The sequence below is a fragment of the Gopherus flavomarginatus genome, chromosome 1 (assembly GCF_025201925.1).
Source record: "Gopherus flavomarginatus isolate rGopFla2 chromosome 1, rGopFla2.mat.asm, whole genome shotgun sequence".
Taxonomy (NCBI): Eukaryota; Metazoa; Chordata; order Testudines; family Testudinidae; genus Gopherus; species Gopherus flavomarginatus.
In genome coordinates this window covers 184,939,950-184,955,064 of record NC_066617.1, presented here as the reverse complement: position 1 = coordinate 184,955,064, position 15,115 = coordinate 184,939,950, and the positions used below count along the sequence as shown (strand labels likewise).

General features: G+C 39.6%; 2 protein-coding genes across 11 annotated transcripts in view; one reads left to right on the top strand and one right to left on the bottom strand.

Annotated features, from left to right (window-relative positions):
- LOC127055132 (uncharacterized) overlaps positions 1-15,115 on the top strand; it is a 1,051,551-nt gene that overhangs the window by 410,220 nt on the left and 626,216 nt on the right. The window lies entirely within an intron of this gene.
- Positions 1-15,115, bottom strand: part of GBE1 (1,4-alpha-glucan branching enzyme 1) — a 302,275-nt gene that overhangs the window by 131,112 nt on the left and 156,048 nt on the right. For all 10 annotated transcript variants that reach the window (XM_050958316.1, XM_050958334.1, XM_050958362.1 and 7 more), the window contains 3 exons: positions 11,906-12,041; positions 5,713-5,803; positions 3,581-3,790 (listed from right to left, as the gene is read on the bottom strand). In XM_050958316.1, coding sequence (XP_050814273.1) covers positions 3,581-3,790; positions 5,713-5,803; positions 11,906-12,041 — 437 coding nt within the window. The remainder of the gene's footprint in view (positions 1-3,580; positions 3,791-5,712; positions 5,804-11,905; positions 12,042-15,115) is intronic.

Sequence of the window (15,115 nt, the reverse complement as noted above, 5' to 3'; positions counted from 1 at the left end):
TACACCATTTGAAGATCTGGCCCAGAGTACATTAAAGTGTCCATATTAACATTTTGGCTTAATCAACACAGAAACCCAAAAGGTCACATGACTAGAGCCAAAGATTTAACTTTTAGGAAGAATGGTGAGGTGATAATATGGGGGAAGGGGTGGAATCAAGCTACACTCTCAGGCCTTGACTAGACAGGAAAAAAGCTGTGAGGTAACACATTTTACTTAGGTATTTTAAACATGTTTGCACCCAAGATAGGGAATTTTTAAACATCTCTAAAATATTGATCAGCTAACACATTAGAACTATTAAAATCAGTCTATGCCATTTTTTTTTCACATCTGGTTAGTTTATTTACATTAGTAACCTTGAGGTTTAAAAATTTTTTTAAAAAAAATCACATTTGTATTAGTGAAGACAAGGACAAGGCAATTTACAGGTTTGTTTACACAGATTAGCATAAACCCTATGCTCCCCCCATAGTCTTTACCATGCCCTGCTAACCCAGGGGAAAGCTACACATTTGTCTTCACTAGTTAGATAACAGGGTGAGTTAAACACACATCTCCCTTGCCCCCCTTCCTCCCTTAATAAAATCCCAGTCACAGGAGAACAATCATTCCTTTCATTCCCCCATGCTCTCTATCCCCTTCAACTCTAAAGTTTCAAAAGTGAAATCCAAGATACATTGCACTTTTTCTGGAGATTCAGAACACAGGTCCCTATGTAACTATTGATTTAATTAAAGTTATTCCCCATTTAAACCAAAATAAGTGACAGGACAATCAGACCAAGAGATTTCAAAATGACACCCAAGGTACAAGTCACTTGTTTTTGTTTTATATGGAAGTGTCTACAGATCCTTGCCACTTTCTATTATATTTAGCATTCACAGTCACCCTCCTACCCAACTGAATAATCTTGCAAACCTTGTGAGACAAATTATATTTCTTTAGGTCCTGGATTTCAAACTGAAATCCAGAGAGATAAGGTTGATAAAGCAACTGCTTCTTAATTTCTTTCATGGCACAGAACTAGTTTCTCTGGATTCTGAAATAAATTTTGCATTTGTTGTATTAGAGGTTTGAGTAGCTGTAGATTTAACAGTTATTCCCAGTAGAGAAGAGAGATTTTGGTGCATGTATTGTATAGTAGAAAAGTTTATATGAACAGAAAACTGAAGAGACTGTCTAGTAAGTAAAACTTTAGGATGTTATTCAACTGTTTTTCCTTTAAAAAATAGAAATGGAAGTCTGAAGCCTTGTAAGCAGTCAATGTCTAATCCCAACTGTTATTACACGTGCCTGTTCTGGACATTAGATCCACTCATGTGCCAGCATGAATATTATCACGCCTTATAATTAATCAGCACCAGCAACAGCTGAATAAGATAGGTCTTAGTTTGACCAAAACTTTGATTCTAGTCCCACTCTGCTTTTGTTCAAGACATACTCCCATATAAGGAAATCTTCAGCCTTTTCTGCATAATCTAAATGAAACAGGTCAAGTATTGAATGTTTTGACACTGAACCTTTGCTATAATTCCCAGTATAACATGACTGAGGCAAATATCTTTGTTACAAGTAATAGGATTACATTAGGCAACTTTGGACCTAAAGCCAGGTCATCACATGGCATTAACACCTATAAGAACACACACAATTTTTGGGGAAAAAAAAGATGATCTAATTTACTACAGATACATTTTTGTTGAGGAAACAAATCACAGAACAGTAATTTTACCCATTAGCTAACAAATCAAGCCACAAAGCTCCTCCCCATCAGAGCAGAAAGAATGACTCAAAGTTTGCTTAACCTTTGAACCTCTAACTTGTATGAAGCAACACATGTTGAAAACCAAACTAAAAGTTGAGCAAGTTGTATGAAACAAGCATGAAATATAAGCATATTCTCTGTGTCATTACATGACTTCAGGAGGGCATTAAGTTTCTTTCTGGAAGGAGATATTTAATTCATCCCTGGCCTCAAGTCTTAACTATTCAACCTTTTTCTTTTTTTCCTAGTTCATTAGAGATGATTCGTCACAATTCATTTGCAGGTCTGCTGAACTCTGCTATGGAAACATCTATCTCATCATACAGTCAGGAAATGTAAAAAATAACCAATTTTTTTTTAGGGTTATATGACACCTCTAGTAATGTCTGAAGGTATTCAAAGTGAAATAAGCACCTGAAATTATCAAGTCCTTTTTTTCCCATTAGAAATAAATGATGATGGATGATGAACTACTATGAAAGAAGGAAGGAATGCGACAGCTTCAAACTGGATTTGAACGTTAATCTGAAATAGAGGGGTCAGCTTTAGTATGCCATACAAGTTCCACTCTCTGGACCCCTCTTCTAGATGGCCAATTAGTTGCCTCATTCTGGAGAAATTTATTTAGTGCATTTGTTTAGCTATAATATGTACATTTCTAATATGTAACCATGTACTGAAACTAAAATTTTGGGATGTGTCACAGCAAACTGTGACTCAAGTAATTTGATTATGGGTTTAGAGAGTAACTGCAACTCTTGTAACACCAAGCAGTTATGATTAGCAATAAAGACAATACATCCCATTGTCATCATGTATTTTAAGTGTATTTGTTAATTAAGGTCTAAATACCAAGAAGTTATTCTAATCAGAAGGCAAGATACAAACAGTTCATCCTATTTAATGGCACAATGCTTATGTTATGTATCACATTAGACTGATCGCTCACTCAATATCAAGTGGAAATCTTCAGTCTTCATGGCTCTCTATGAGATTGGCCTAAATTACCACCAGATTTCCTCTGAAACAGTGACCTACTTAGACAGTTATAACCCTTAGAAACTATGGCATTGTCAACCTCAAGCATGAAATGTATGGAAGCAACAGGAGGAGTTGTGATGGCAGGTGTCCTAAGCCTATGGAACTCTTCTCTGAAAGTGGTGAGATTTGTGGTCATCACTTGTGCAACTAAGCTTTCCTACAGCCCCATCATTAAAATAATCAGTTTAATATCGAAAAAAAGATGACTATTATATATCAATATCTAATCCTTGCTGCCTCAGAGGGAGGAGAAAACAAAAATGTACCAAATGAAAACCTTTATGCTGTAGTAATGATTTGTTAGGAACACAGCTGGTATGGTAAGAAAGATGATATAAATGCATAAACACACAAGATTAAATGTACAGCATTATCTAGGTCTTGTCTATACAGGGAAAAGCCCTGAATAAGTAGTGAGGAGTAGCTATTGCTGAAGAGCTATTCTGCACTAGCTCCGTGGGTGGAAACTCTTATTCCACACTACCAGCACCTTTGGATTCACCTAAACTACATACTTTCAAAGTTAGGAGTTAGTGTGAAGTAACTATTGCACCATGAGTCCACACCATAGCTGCTATGCACTAACTTTCCTGTGAATTTCCCATGCAGATAGGCCCTTAGAATGCAGGCAATACATTTTGTGTGTGTAAACTGTTGATCTGTTATATTTACAGTATTGAACAAGTGTTCTAATTTGGCAAAAGTTCAATTTTTAGTATAAGTGAGAAAAAATAATTACCATTAGAAACTGCTAAATGGTTTTGTACGTACTTTGAATAGTCAAAAAGTCTGCTGTCCCAAAGATTATGAGTTCCTCTAGGACCGGAATGGAAAAAGCAGGAATCTGTACCATCAAATTTGTTCAGACCATCCTCAGAGTTATTTGATGCATGGCTGTGTACAACATCCAATAGAACAGTAATTCCTAATGAGTGGGCAATGTCAATCAACTCCTTCAGATCATCTGGGGTTCCATAACGGCTGCAAGCATGAAAATGCAATGCATTAGGCAGAGGTAACTTTTTTTTTTTTTTTTTTTTTTTTTAAGGCTGAATACGGTTTATGCAGAAAACTACACATTGGTAGAGTTAATAGATAAAAGCTTAAGTAATTTACTAGGGAAACTCCCATGTAGTGGGAATGAATGATCTTCAGATAGTCACAATTTCTGCCTGTTGGAATAGCAATTGTGCAATACAAACTGACAATAAAAGAAATTTAAACAAAAAAGAGTACACTATATGCTGACTAAATTATAAATCATAATTTAGGCATGTTCAAAGTTTTAAAAAACAGGGTTGCCCCCCAAAATTGAGCTTTTCCCCTCCATTCACTTCAGGAAAAAGGAAAAAAAAAGTCTTGGATAAAACTGGTTTATGAAAAGTATTCCAACTTTTACAGTTTTACTTTTAAGCAGTTTAACACACTTTGAACCTGTACTTTTCATATTTAATGTAAACTATTTTCTTGTATACAAACTTCACAAACTTCTATATGATTAGAAATAAATAATCCATGATGTGGAAACTATATGGATTCAAATGAGTATGAAATAATGAAAACAACAGACCCGCCCAAAATTTGCCACCTGTTGCAAGTTGTAAGTAAAAGTCGGAAAACTTGGTGCCATTATTACAGTTCAATTACTTTTTTTTTAAATCCAAGGCTGTCAATATACAATGTGCAGTTTGTTCAGCTAATTAAAACCAATTAAAGCTTCATAAGTTTTTCAGTTTGTCCCTTTTCTTCTTCATGAAGCTTAGGCTACGTCTAGACTACCTGCCGTATCGGCGGGTTAAAATCGATTGCTCGGGGACCGATATATCGCGTCTCATCTAGACGTGATATATAGATCCCCGAGCGCATTTATATCGATTCCGGAACTCCACCAACCCCAACGGAGTTGCGGAATTGACAGGGGGAGCCGTGGACATCGATCCCGCGCAGTGAGGATGGGTGAGTAATCCGATCTTAGATATTCGATTTCAGCTACGTTATTCACGTAGCTGAAGTTGCGTATCTAAGATCGATTTCCCCCCGTAGAGTAGACCAGCCCTTAAACATAACATTGAAATTTACCTTCATTTTCTTGAACAATTTATCTTTCACCATCACCTATTTCTACAAACTGCTGGACCTCAAAGCCGTCTAAATATACTCTACTATGAGTATGAAATACATAATTTTTTATATGATATGCAACTTGTCATTTCATTATATGACTACCCTTTTGTGAAACAAAACAATTAGGCAATACCTATTATGAACAAGCACCTTAAAGATGCTTTTATTTACCACAACAAAACATGCTGGACATCATTTGTGCTAAGTATCAGAGGGGTAGCTGTGTTAGTCTGAATCTGTAAAAGCAGCAAAGAATCCTGTGGCACCTTACAGACTAACAGACATTTTGGAGCATGACCTTTCGTGGGTCACATGCATCTGACGAAGTGGGTATTCACCCACGAAAGCTCATGCTCCAAAATGTCTGTTGGTCTATAAAGTGCCACAGGATTCTTTGCTGCTTTTATCATTTGTACTAATTCTCAATTTTGCAAAACAATTATGGATATAAAAAATATGCAGCTGAGGTCCTAAACTGCAGAAGCTGGGATGAAAATGCTTTGCCAGTTAAATTTTCTAATGACTTTTCTATTATACTGTACACTATATTAAACTTTTATATAGAACTGATAATTCTAGACAGCTGGTTTGATAATTATAGAAGCTGGTTTAATTTATTAGGAGAAAAAAAAAACAATACAAAGCAAAGTCTGGATATGATGCCAGAATTCTTACGGTGTCCTATTTGCCTACATTGTGCTATTTGCCTAAATGTAAATACTATTTCACCAGCCACAGAAAAAAAGTGAAAGGTGTGCATAAATCCTTAGAAAACCTACCTTGATGCTGCAAAAAAACTTGTGATTTGATAACCAAAACTGGCATAGTAAGCATGTTCCATAATAGCCATCAGCTGAACACAATTGTATCCTGTTAAAAAAAATCCCACAGTTACATGTCTAAATAATCATTTGATACACATATTTGATATACTAGAAAAGTTAATTATGTCTAAACTGCTTCTCTTTCCTTATTTTAGCTGGATCGAAATCTCTAACGTCCAAATAATAATTAACCACAGACTCAGTCTTTCTTAAAAGTAATGCCATTTTAACATTTTATACTTCTATGTTCCCATCAAAAACAAGAAGGTCAATTTCTCAGGTGATCTACATATGAATAGATATATTGAATCTATCAGTTTGAACAAGCAATAAATGATATGCAAATATAATCTTAATTTGACTTCAGAATATTAACGACACCAATCTGCATGTCCTGAACTTCAGCTGCACTTTTGATATTTACAGTGTTGTCATGAAAGCAAACTAAGAGTAACTGATTAATAGTCCTATATCTTGTGCTTTACCAAGATTTTTCTTAATATTTCAAACGTATTTTATTTCTATCTTTAATCATTACATATTTTCTTTCCAAAAACTCATTTCCCTCAAGGACACTTTCAAAAAGAACAAACATTAAGGCCGTATAATTCTGCTTTGAGCTTACTGAAGCAGCTAAGAACCAAGAAAAAAATTTTTTTTGGTCCTTTATTCAACCCCAAAGTGTTTCACTATGATATTAAATGAAGAAAATCTAAAGGGAAAAATTATATTTTAATGATGAAACTGTCGTACTTAAAACAAATCTCTGCTAAGCTAACTCTAATATCAGCAAATAAATGCCCTATCAGCAAGCAATAACCTTCAGGTCTATTTGAAAAGTCTGTTGAGACCACAACTTCTCTTATTCGTTTTAACTCAAATCCTCAGCATATCATTTAGCCTATGCTTCAGCCTAACTTTATCCTGTTTATTTAATTTGTGTGTGATGTCACTTTTGCCCTCAAAATCATTATAATTACTATTAAAAAAAAGGGCTGGCATTAACTTAGCAATTTGGCTGAGGTATATAGCCATTTTATAATTGAGGATTGTTGCATGGTTACTCACAGCATTTTTGTAAATAAACAGTACAAACTATGTCAAATGACTATCATTTTATTTGATTACTATTTATCTTGTTGTTTGCCATGTATATATTTCTTCACACTTTTAATATTTCAGCATTCTGACAAAAAAAAAAAGAATGCCCCTTAAGAGAATTATTAAAAACAACAAATCCTTAAGTAGGTCTGGCTACAAACAGGTAGATAAAATTTAAATCAGGAATACCCATAAATGATTGATATTGTTGTCATAAACAAATAGTTAAGAGTTAATTCACTAAACACTGACTTTCATATGACTTATTATATTTTATTTATGGTTGGTTTGATTAATATGTGGATGAGTGTGTGCGTATCTAGTATTTGACTTCATATTTGGTTTTACTAGCTGCCATTAATATGCCAACATTTGCCATAAATACCAAATAAATTTAGCATAGTTATTTCCAGTTCCAAACACAGTAAGGCATATCATTAATACTGTAACAGCTAGCAAGTGCTCATGTACTCTTATGTGCCAAAGTGCAACTCTTAAAGCACTAAATAGGCACTTTTTTGTTGTTGTTAAGATAATCACTCCAACGATTTCATCTACAGCCTATACAGTTACAATAATACACCATAATTCTTTCCTCAACAGAACTGCTCATGCTAATTGCTGTGTAATACTAGAAGAGAAAGTTACTCACCTTGCAATAACTGAGATTCTTCAAGATGTGTGTTCCTGCGGGTGCTCCACTCTAGGTGCTATTGATCAGGGATCTTCGGTACCAGTGCCTGGTTGGGACACATGCATTCAGCTGGTGTCTCGCGGTCTCGTTAGAATCTGCCTGAGTGCACGCATCCCGCACTCCCCTCAGTTCCTTCTCTACAGTGGAGAAATCATACTAGTACTCCAAAGTAGAGGGGAGGAGGGTGGGGAGTGGAGCACCCACTTTCTCTTCTTCTTCTTCGAGTGCTGTTCCTGTGGTGCTCGACTCAAGGTGAATGTGGAGCAGTACTTACTATGGTTGGTGGGACTTTGGAGATGCGGCAGGGAGTGAGTACTGTATGACTACTATGGTGTCTGCCATGTTATCCTGCATGATAGCCTAGCGTTTGGCAGACGCGTGTTCAAATGACCATGTAGCCACTTTACAGACGTCAGGAATGGGCACGTTATGTAGGAAGGCAACGGATGTTAACCTGGCTCAACTGGCATCAGTTCTAATGCCTTTGTGCAGTTGAATATTTTGGATTTGGTAACAGGATCTGATGCAGTCAGAGATCCACTTGGACAGGCGTTGCCTAGAGATAGGCATACCTTTAAATATTTTGGTGATGGAGACAAAGCGTCGCGGGGACTTACGAAATGGTTTAGTCCTGTCTAAAGGTGATTGCTCACCTGACGTCTAGAGTATGGAGTTGCCTCATGTGAAGTCTTGCGAGGTTTGGGATAGAAAGCAAGTAAGTATATCAGTTGGATAAGGTGGAAGGCAGACACTACCTTAGGGAGAAACTTAGGATGTGGTCTCAGGGTGACTCAGGGAAGATAGGCCATCAGGGCGCTTATTTCTCCTACTCTTCTTGCTGAGGTTATTGCAACTAAGAAAGCTACCTTAATGGACATATGAAGAAGAGAGGAGGTGGCCAAGGGTTCGAATGGAGGTTTCACGAGACCGTGGAGAATGAGGTTAAGATTCCATGTAGTTGCCGTTGGATACATTTCCGGGTAGAGATTTTGTAGAAATTTTGTGAGAAATCGTTTCATTGTGAGGTGGGTAAAGAGCAAGTAGCCTTCTAACAAATCGTGGTGGAAGTGCTGCCAGGTGTACTTTGATGGAACTGAGCAAGAGTACATCCTGTTTCAAATTTAGAAGGTAGTCTAGGATGTTAGGGAGGGTTACCGTAGGAGATGTTAAGTGATTATGTGAGCACCACAGGGAGAAATGTTTCCACTTCTGCAGGTAAGTTTTACAAGTGGAGTCTTTTCTACTGTGCAGGAGGATGTATCGAACTTGCTCAGAACAAGCTAGTTTCTGGGTTTGGAACCATGAAAAACCACACTGACAGGTGGAGCTTCTGGAGCTGAGGGTGAAGAACCTGTCGTTTGTCCTGGGAAAGCAGATCTGATCTGCTGGGGAGAGTCCATGGATGATGGGAGGACATGTGGAGTAGGTATGGATACCACATCTGTCTTGGCCAAGCCAGGGCAATAAGTATGACTCGGGCCTTGTCGTCTCTGATCTTGCGAAGAACCCTGTGTAGCAGAGGGATTGGTGGGAGGGTATACAGGAGAGAGTTGTTCCACGGGATGAGGAACACAACTCCTAGGGATGCAGTCCCGAGTCCTGCTCTGGCACAAAACAGAGGACATTTGTGATTCTGTGTTGTGGCAAAGAGGTCTATTGACAGGTGCCCCAGAAGGAAAAGAGCTGTTGAAGTATTGCGGGTGCAGTTCCCATTTGTGTTCTGTCAAGAAGTGCCTGCTGAGTGCATTGGCAGTACTGTTGCGGCAGCCAGGTAGATATGAAGCAATGATTTGTATGTGATGTTGTATGCACCAATTCCAGAGCCGGATGGCTTCCATGCATGGAGAATGTGATCGGGCTACCTCCCATCTGTTGATGTAGAACATATATGCTATGTTGTCTGTTAGGACCCAAATAGATTTGTTCTTTATGAGGGGAAGAAAGTGAAGGCACGTGCGTCTCACTTCTCTGAGCTCTAAGAGATTTACGTGTAAATGTCTCTCTGACGTTGACCAGTGGCCTTGTGCCCTGTGTCCTCCTAGATGCGCTCCCCAACCGATTAGGAAAGCGTCTGTGGTGAGTATGAGCATTGGGGATCAGCTTCCTTAGCGGGAACATAGTATTTATGTTCAGACTTTTTGGAAGTTGGTAAGAGAGAGGTTGGAGTCTGCCAGAGAGTGTCAGCTGGTTTCAGGAGTGCATCATTTATGGGGAGTGCAATCCTTGAGGGCACACAGGGTTGGAGGATTTTGAGAAATCTGCATCGTGTCTCCTGAACCTCTTCTAAGGGAATGTCTTTACTGAGTGCCACCCTCTTGAAAAGTTCTTAAAATTGTTTACAGTCGTCCACATTCTGTGGAAGCGGAAGGAAGGGGGCTCCATCTGGAGCTGATAGAGAGTTACGGGTCGGTGAGTCAGGATATGGTCCGTAGCGCACGTTCTCGGGGGGAGGGGTTCAGGCGCTCTAGAAATGGACAGAGCTGGAGATGGAGGCACAGAAGGAGGTAGAGGTTTGGTGGAAGGGGCTTGAGGGTGAGTGGCAGTAGGAGGTGGCCAAGGGTACCACTGAGGCCAAGACATAGGGTAGGAGACTCCAGGCACTACCCATGAGGGGGCAAAGTAAGGAAACTGAGGCTGGTGGTTGTGACCCGTGACCTGAGGTGGAAAAGGTTCTGGTGGAGGAGGAGGAGACAGGTGGGGATAACTCTACCTGCTGCTGCATAACAGGTTCGCTGTCAGTAAAGGTAGCAGGTGGAGAGAGCAGCTGTTCAAAAAGTGAGCCCTGTGTATCCAGGAGCGGGCAATTAGGCTCAGGTGCCATTGAGAAGTCACACTGACTGAGAAATTGTTGCTCCTGCTCGCTGGGCTGCACTGAGCATGATCTGCATTCAGGCACATTACTGAGTCTGAGTTTTTCCAGTGCTGCAGATCGCTTGGAGGTGCCCTGTAGGGGGTCTGCTGCCAGTACCAGAGCAGCAGGCAGGCTCGGTGCTGATGTTTTTTGGCACCAGGGCAGAGTGCGCGGTCGGCACCGCATCTGTTTTCGGTGCCGAGTGGACCGGTGCTGAGGAGACCTTCCCGGTATGGGAGATTGAGTCCCTGTCCCTGCGCTCCGGGGGAGCCGCAGCTGAGGCATTTGCCTATAGAAAGTAAGGATCTAGTGGGAGACTCTTTACCTTTGTTAAAGTCTCTCCTCAGACTTGTGCTTCTTGCCTCTGCTCCTGAGAGGGTGAAGTCATGCTCCTAATTGGTTCAGATCTGGTCGTCGAGCACGAGGGAAAGGGTTTCACTTTCCCTGTCTCCGAAGGTGGCTGTAGAGATTTTTCCATTAATAGCATTTAAACCGCAGGTCTCTGTCGCGACAGGCCCTGGTCTTGAGGCTCGTATAGTGGAGGCACTTTGCGGAGATGTGTGTTTCGCCGAGGCACTTCGCACAGCGTGAGTACCCATCAGACCTTGTCATGGAGTCCTGAAGGGAAATACACTTCTTAAATCCTGAAGCCCTTGGTGTTATGAATTAGAAAGGGCAAGGGAGAGTGTCTCAGCAGGAGACAAGTCTGAGGCAAAAAAGGGTTTTATTTTATTTTATTTTTAAAATAAGTAACTAAATGATGTAACTATTCTAAAGGAAGGGAAACAACTGGGGTGTTACTAACAACTATTCCTATGTTCTTTGCAACTGTTTCCTAGAATGACCAGGGAAGAGAATCAGCATTGCCTCAAGTCCTGTCTTATAATAAAAATAATAATATATGGAGATATACCTATCTCATAGAACTGGAAGGGACCTTGAAAGGTCATCAAGTCCAGCCCCTTGCCTTCACTAGCATGACTAAATACTGATTTTGCCCCAGATCCTTAAGTGGCCCCCTCAAGGATTGAACTCATAACCCTGGGTTTAGCAGGCCAATGCTCAAACCACTAAGAAGAAACTGAGGGGGGCCAGGGACGCGTGCACTCAGGCAGATTCCAATGAGACCATGAGATACCAGCTGAGAGCGTGCATCCTGACCAGGTACTGCTTACAGAAGATCTCCAATCAACGGCACATTGTCACCTAGAATGGAGCACCCACAGGGACAGCACTCGAAGAATAACATTCAAATTATCATCACTTTAAAATTGTCATACTCCACATGATAAACTTAAAACCAGATACAGTAGTTTTTCTATACACACATATAGAAAATAAAATGTAGCCGCTACATTACAAATAACTGAAAACAGATTATTTAAGCCTTACAGTCAAACTCCCCTTCCACCTCACGACACTCAATTATCTTTTTCAATAAGAGCAGAGATGTATTACAAATTTCTCTGCATACTCATTGTACCAAGAAGCATGTTACTTACCAAGATCCTTTATTTTAGGTAGTATGTTGTATGTAAAGTTTTTATAAGAAGCAACTTTCCCTTCTGGGGAAGCAATTCCCACGTGAGATTCATAAATTCTTAAGCTTTTTGGTTTCTTTGGTTGAGGATGTTTGCGCTATTGAATAGAAAATAGTTGTCATTAAAGCACAGCAACTGAGAATGTCAATCTCGTTATAAAAACACACACTGTTTACACAAGAAAGAGAAAAATGAACCAGTATATTAATTTTAAAATCAGGTAGAAGAATTGTTATGCAACATATTCCCTCTAGATTAATGCAATTAAAATTGTAAATACAAAAAAAAATACTCTAATATTGAGATTGAAAAAAAAAATCGAAGAAATTGATCACTCTTTACTTGACATCCTCACGATCAGTACTTCAATGACTTCATTGTGCCAATGTCTTGAAGTGCTGATTTTGTGTGAAAGTGACTTTAAAACAGCACAAAGAAAACAGGGCTACTGATTGTTTTCTTATTCAGGTCTGCTCAACTTAATGAAAAAAAGATTTATTTATTTTTAGTAAAGCACATTCTTGTGGTTAGTGCAAGACATGAAAATTCCTTTGTTGATGCCACGTAGAAATATTCCCCAGCTGAGTGGAATTAAGTTTTACAGAACAGAAGCATTAAGTACAGTTCTAAAGACCACCTTTCAAATGTGACAACTAGAGTTGGTTAAAAAGCCTCTAGAAAAAAAATCAAGTAAGGAGTTTGTATTCCAAGTTGATGTTTTTCCCAGGAAATTTATTGGAATTAAATTCCAAACTTGGAAAAAAAATTCACTCTCTCTCCTGCCATGCCTTCCTTTCATTCTATTGCATTCAATGTCAAAAAGGACTCTTGGCCCAAGGTTTTCACTATCACCAGCACCTATACATACTTTTACCTATACTATCTTTTCAAAAATTCTCCAAATTTGCAAAAGGTTACAGAGTGGCAAAGTCACTGCATTTCATTTTCCTTTTGCCAGCTGAACTTTTCAAAGTTGGAAAAAGTTTTGAAATAATGTGGTGAAAGAGGGATGAAAAAAGCCCAACAAATATTTTACTGCACTCAGTGGCCAAAAAAACCAAAAACAAAAAAAGGGAGAGGGGGCGGAGGGAATAAAGGTGGGAAAGAATAGTTATTTACTCTGTGTCTTTGAGATGAGTTGTCCACATGCATTCCACTTCTTGTCCACATATGCTCCATGGGGAGAAGATTGGCATTTTGGCTATCAGTGTCCTTTGGGCCACAATTGCACTCTAGATGTCCCTCTGGCCTCCCCACACACCTGCAGACATGAATGCTGGAGTAGACTCAACAGTCTCTCGGTTCCTTCATCAATAAAGCATTCAGGTAGTATAGAACTTCGTAGTAGAAGGAAAGGATACCAGGTTGTGGAACACATCCTTCCACCAACCTAGCAGCGAGAAGACTTCTTGCAGGACATCCACCATCATATTCATATGGTGCTTTATGGACAGATACATGGATTCCAACTTCTCTGCATACAACATAGGTAAAGTCTGGCATATTGTGAGACATGGGTGCAGAAGGCCATGTGACCAAAGAAGGATGTATATGCAGAGTGAGCCTGCAGATGACCAATGAGTCCTACTATTGTCTGGCATCTCTCCTATGGTAGTTAAGCTCTTGCTGACCTCAGATCTAACATTGCTCCTATATATTCTGCAGTTTGGGTTACCCAAATGAATAGGGAGAAATCCTCATTTTGAGACCCTATATGGTAAAGAGCGGTAAGACAACGTGACTTGATCACCTGCTGGGAAACTTTTACCCAGATCAGCCAGTTGTCTAGGTCTGACTATACCAGACTGTAATGTGTTCTTAAGTTGGCTGTTCCTGCTACACTCTTGCTGAATATGTGTTGGTGACACGCAAAGACTAAAGGACAGGACCATTTATTGGTAGAAAGTCTGTCACTATGAAACTGAAGTATTCTCTCTGTGACGGGTATATGGACAAATGGAAAGAAGCATCCCAAAGCTGAGAACCACAAATCCATCTTGAGTATTTAATGAGGGGATAATTGAGGCCAGAGTTAGCATCACGAACTTGCAGTTATGGATGAATCTGATGTGATATCAAAGTCTATAATCGGATGCCAATCTCCATTCTTTGGGAATAAAAAGTAATGAGAGTTGCGAGTTGCAAAAGGGTATCTAATTCTTGATTTAACAGTATCTTGTAAGAGGGATCCCTGGAAAGGAAAAGGGAAGAAGGGTGGGTCTATTAAGGGCCTGGAATTGGATAAAATACCCCTTTTTAAAATAGTTTCCAGGATTCAGTGGTCTGAGGTTATCTGGTTCCAGGATTCCCCAACAATTTAAAACAAAAGTGGTGACTAAGTGTGTGTGCATATGTGGGGGATGGAGAAATGAAACTCCTGAAATGGTTCTGATTAGCTCTTGATGATCGAATCAAACTTGTTGCTGTGAAGTAGCATGCAGCAAGGATGCAGTGGGAGAGGGCTTCCTGCAGGGGAGACTTTGTTCCTTCCATTGTCATTCCAACATTATCTGTGGGTGACAGTACTAAGGTGCAGATAGCTTCAGCCTGATGATGCTTTGGGATGAGGTCTGCTTCCTCCTTGGTGCTGGCAAGTATATTGCTCAATAAGCAGAGAGTGGCTCTCAGATCCTTTAAGGCCTTCAACTGTTTGCACACTGATGATAATTTGAAGTTTTGTGATCTATTTTTATTCCTATAGTACCTATGGGAGGTCCTCCGTTGATTCTGGACTCCCTGGGTATTCTACAAGAGTGGAGCCCTGAAGCCCTATGATGAAGCAGCCCATTGTTATGTTTGGGCTATTATATGGAGTTATACCTCTCTCAAAGAGCTGGAAGGGACCTTGAAAGGTCATTGAGTCCAGTCCCCTGCCTTCACAGCAGGACCAAATACAGTCATATTTTTGCCCCAGATCCCTAAATGACCCCCTCAAGTATTCAACTCACAACCCTGAGTTTAGGAGGACAATGCTCAAACCACTGAGCTATCCCTCCCCCTTATTAAAGGCTATTAACTATCCTCTGAGCACTACAGATTTTAGCTCCTCTCTGTGTTCCTACAGGAGCTTTTACATGAATTGTGACACACTTTCCCCAGGTAAGATAGTTGTATTTTAACAGAAGAGCTTGATAATTTGAAATGCACATCAGGAGACTCTCTGGGGAACAG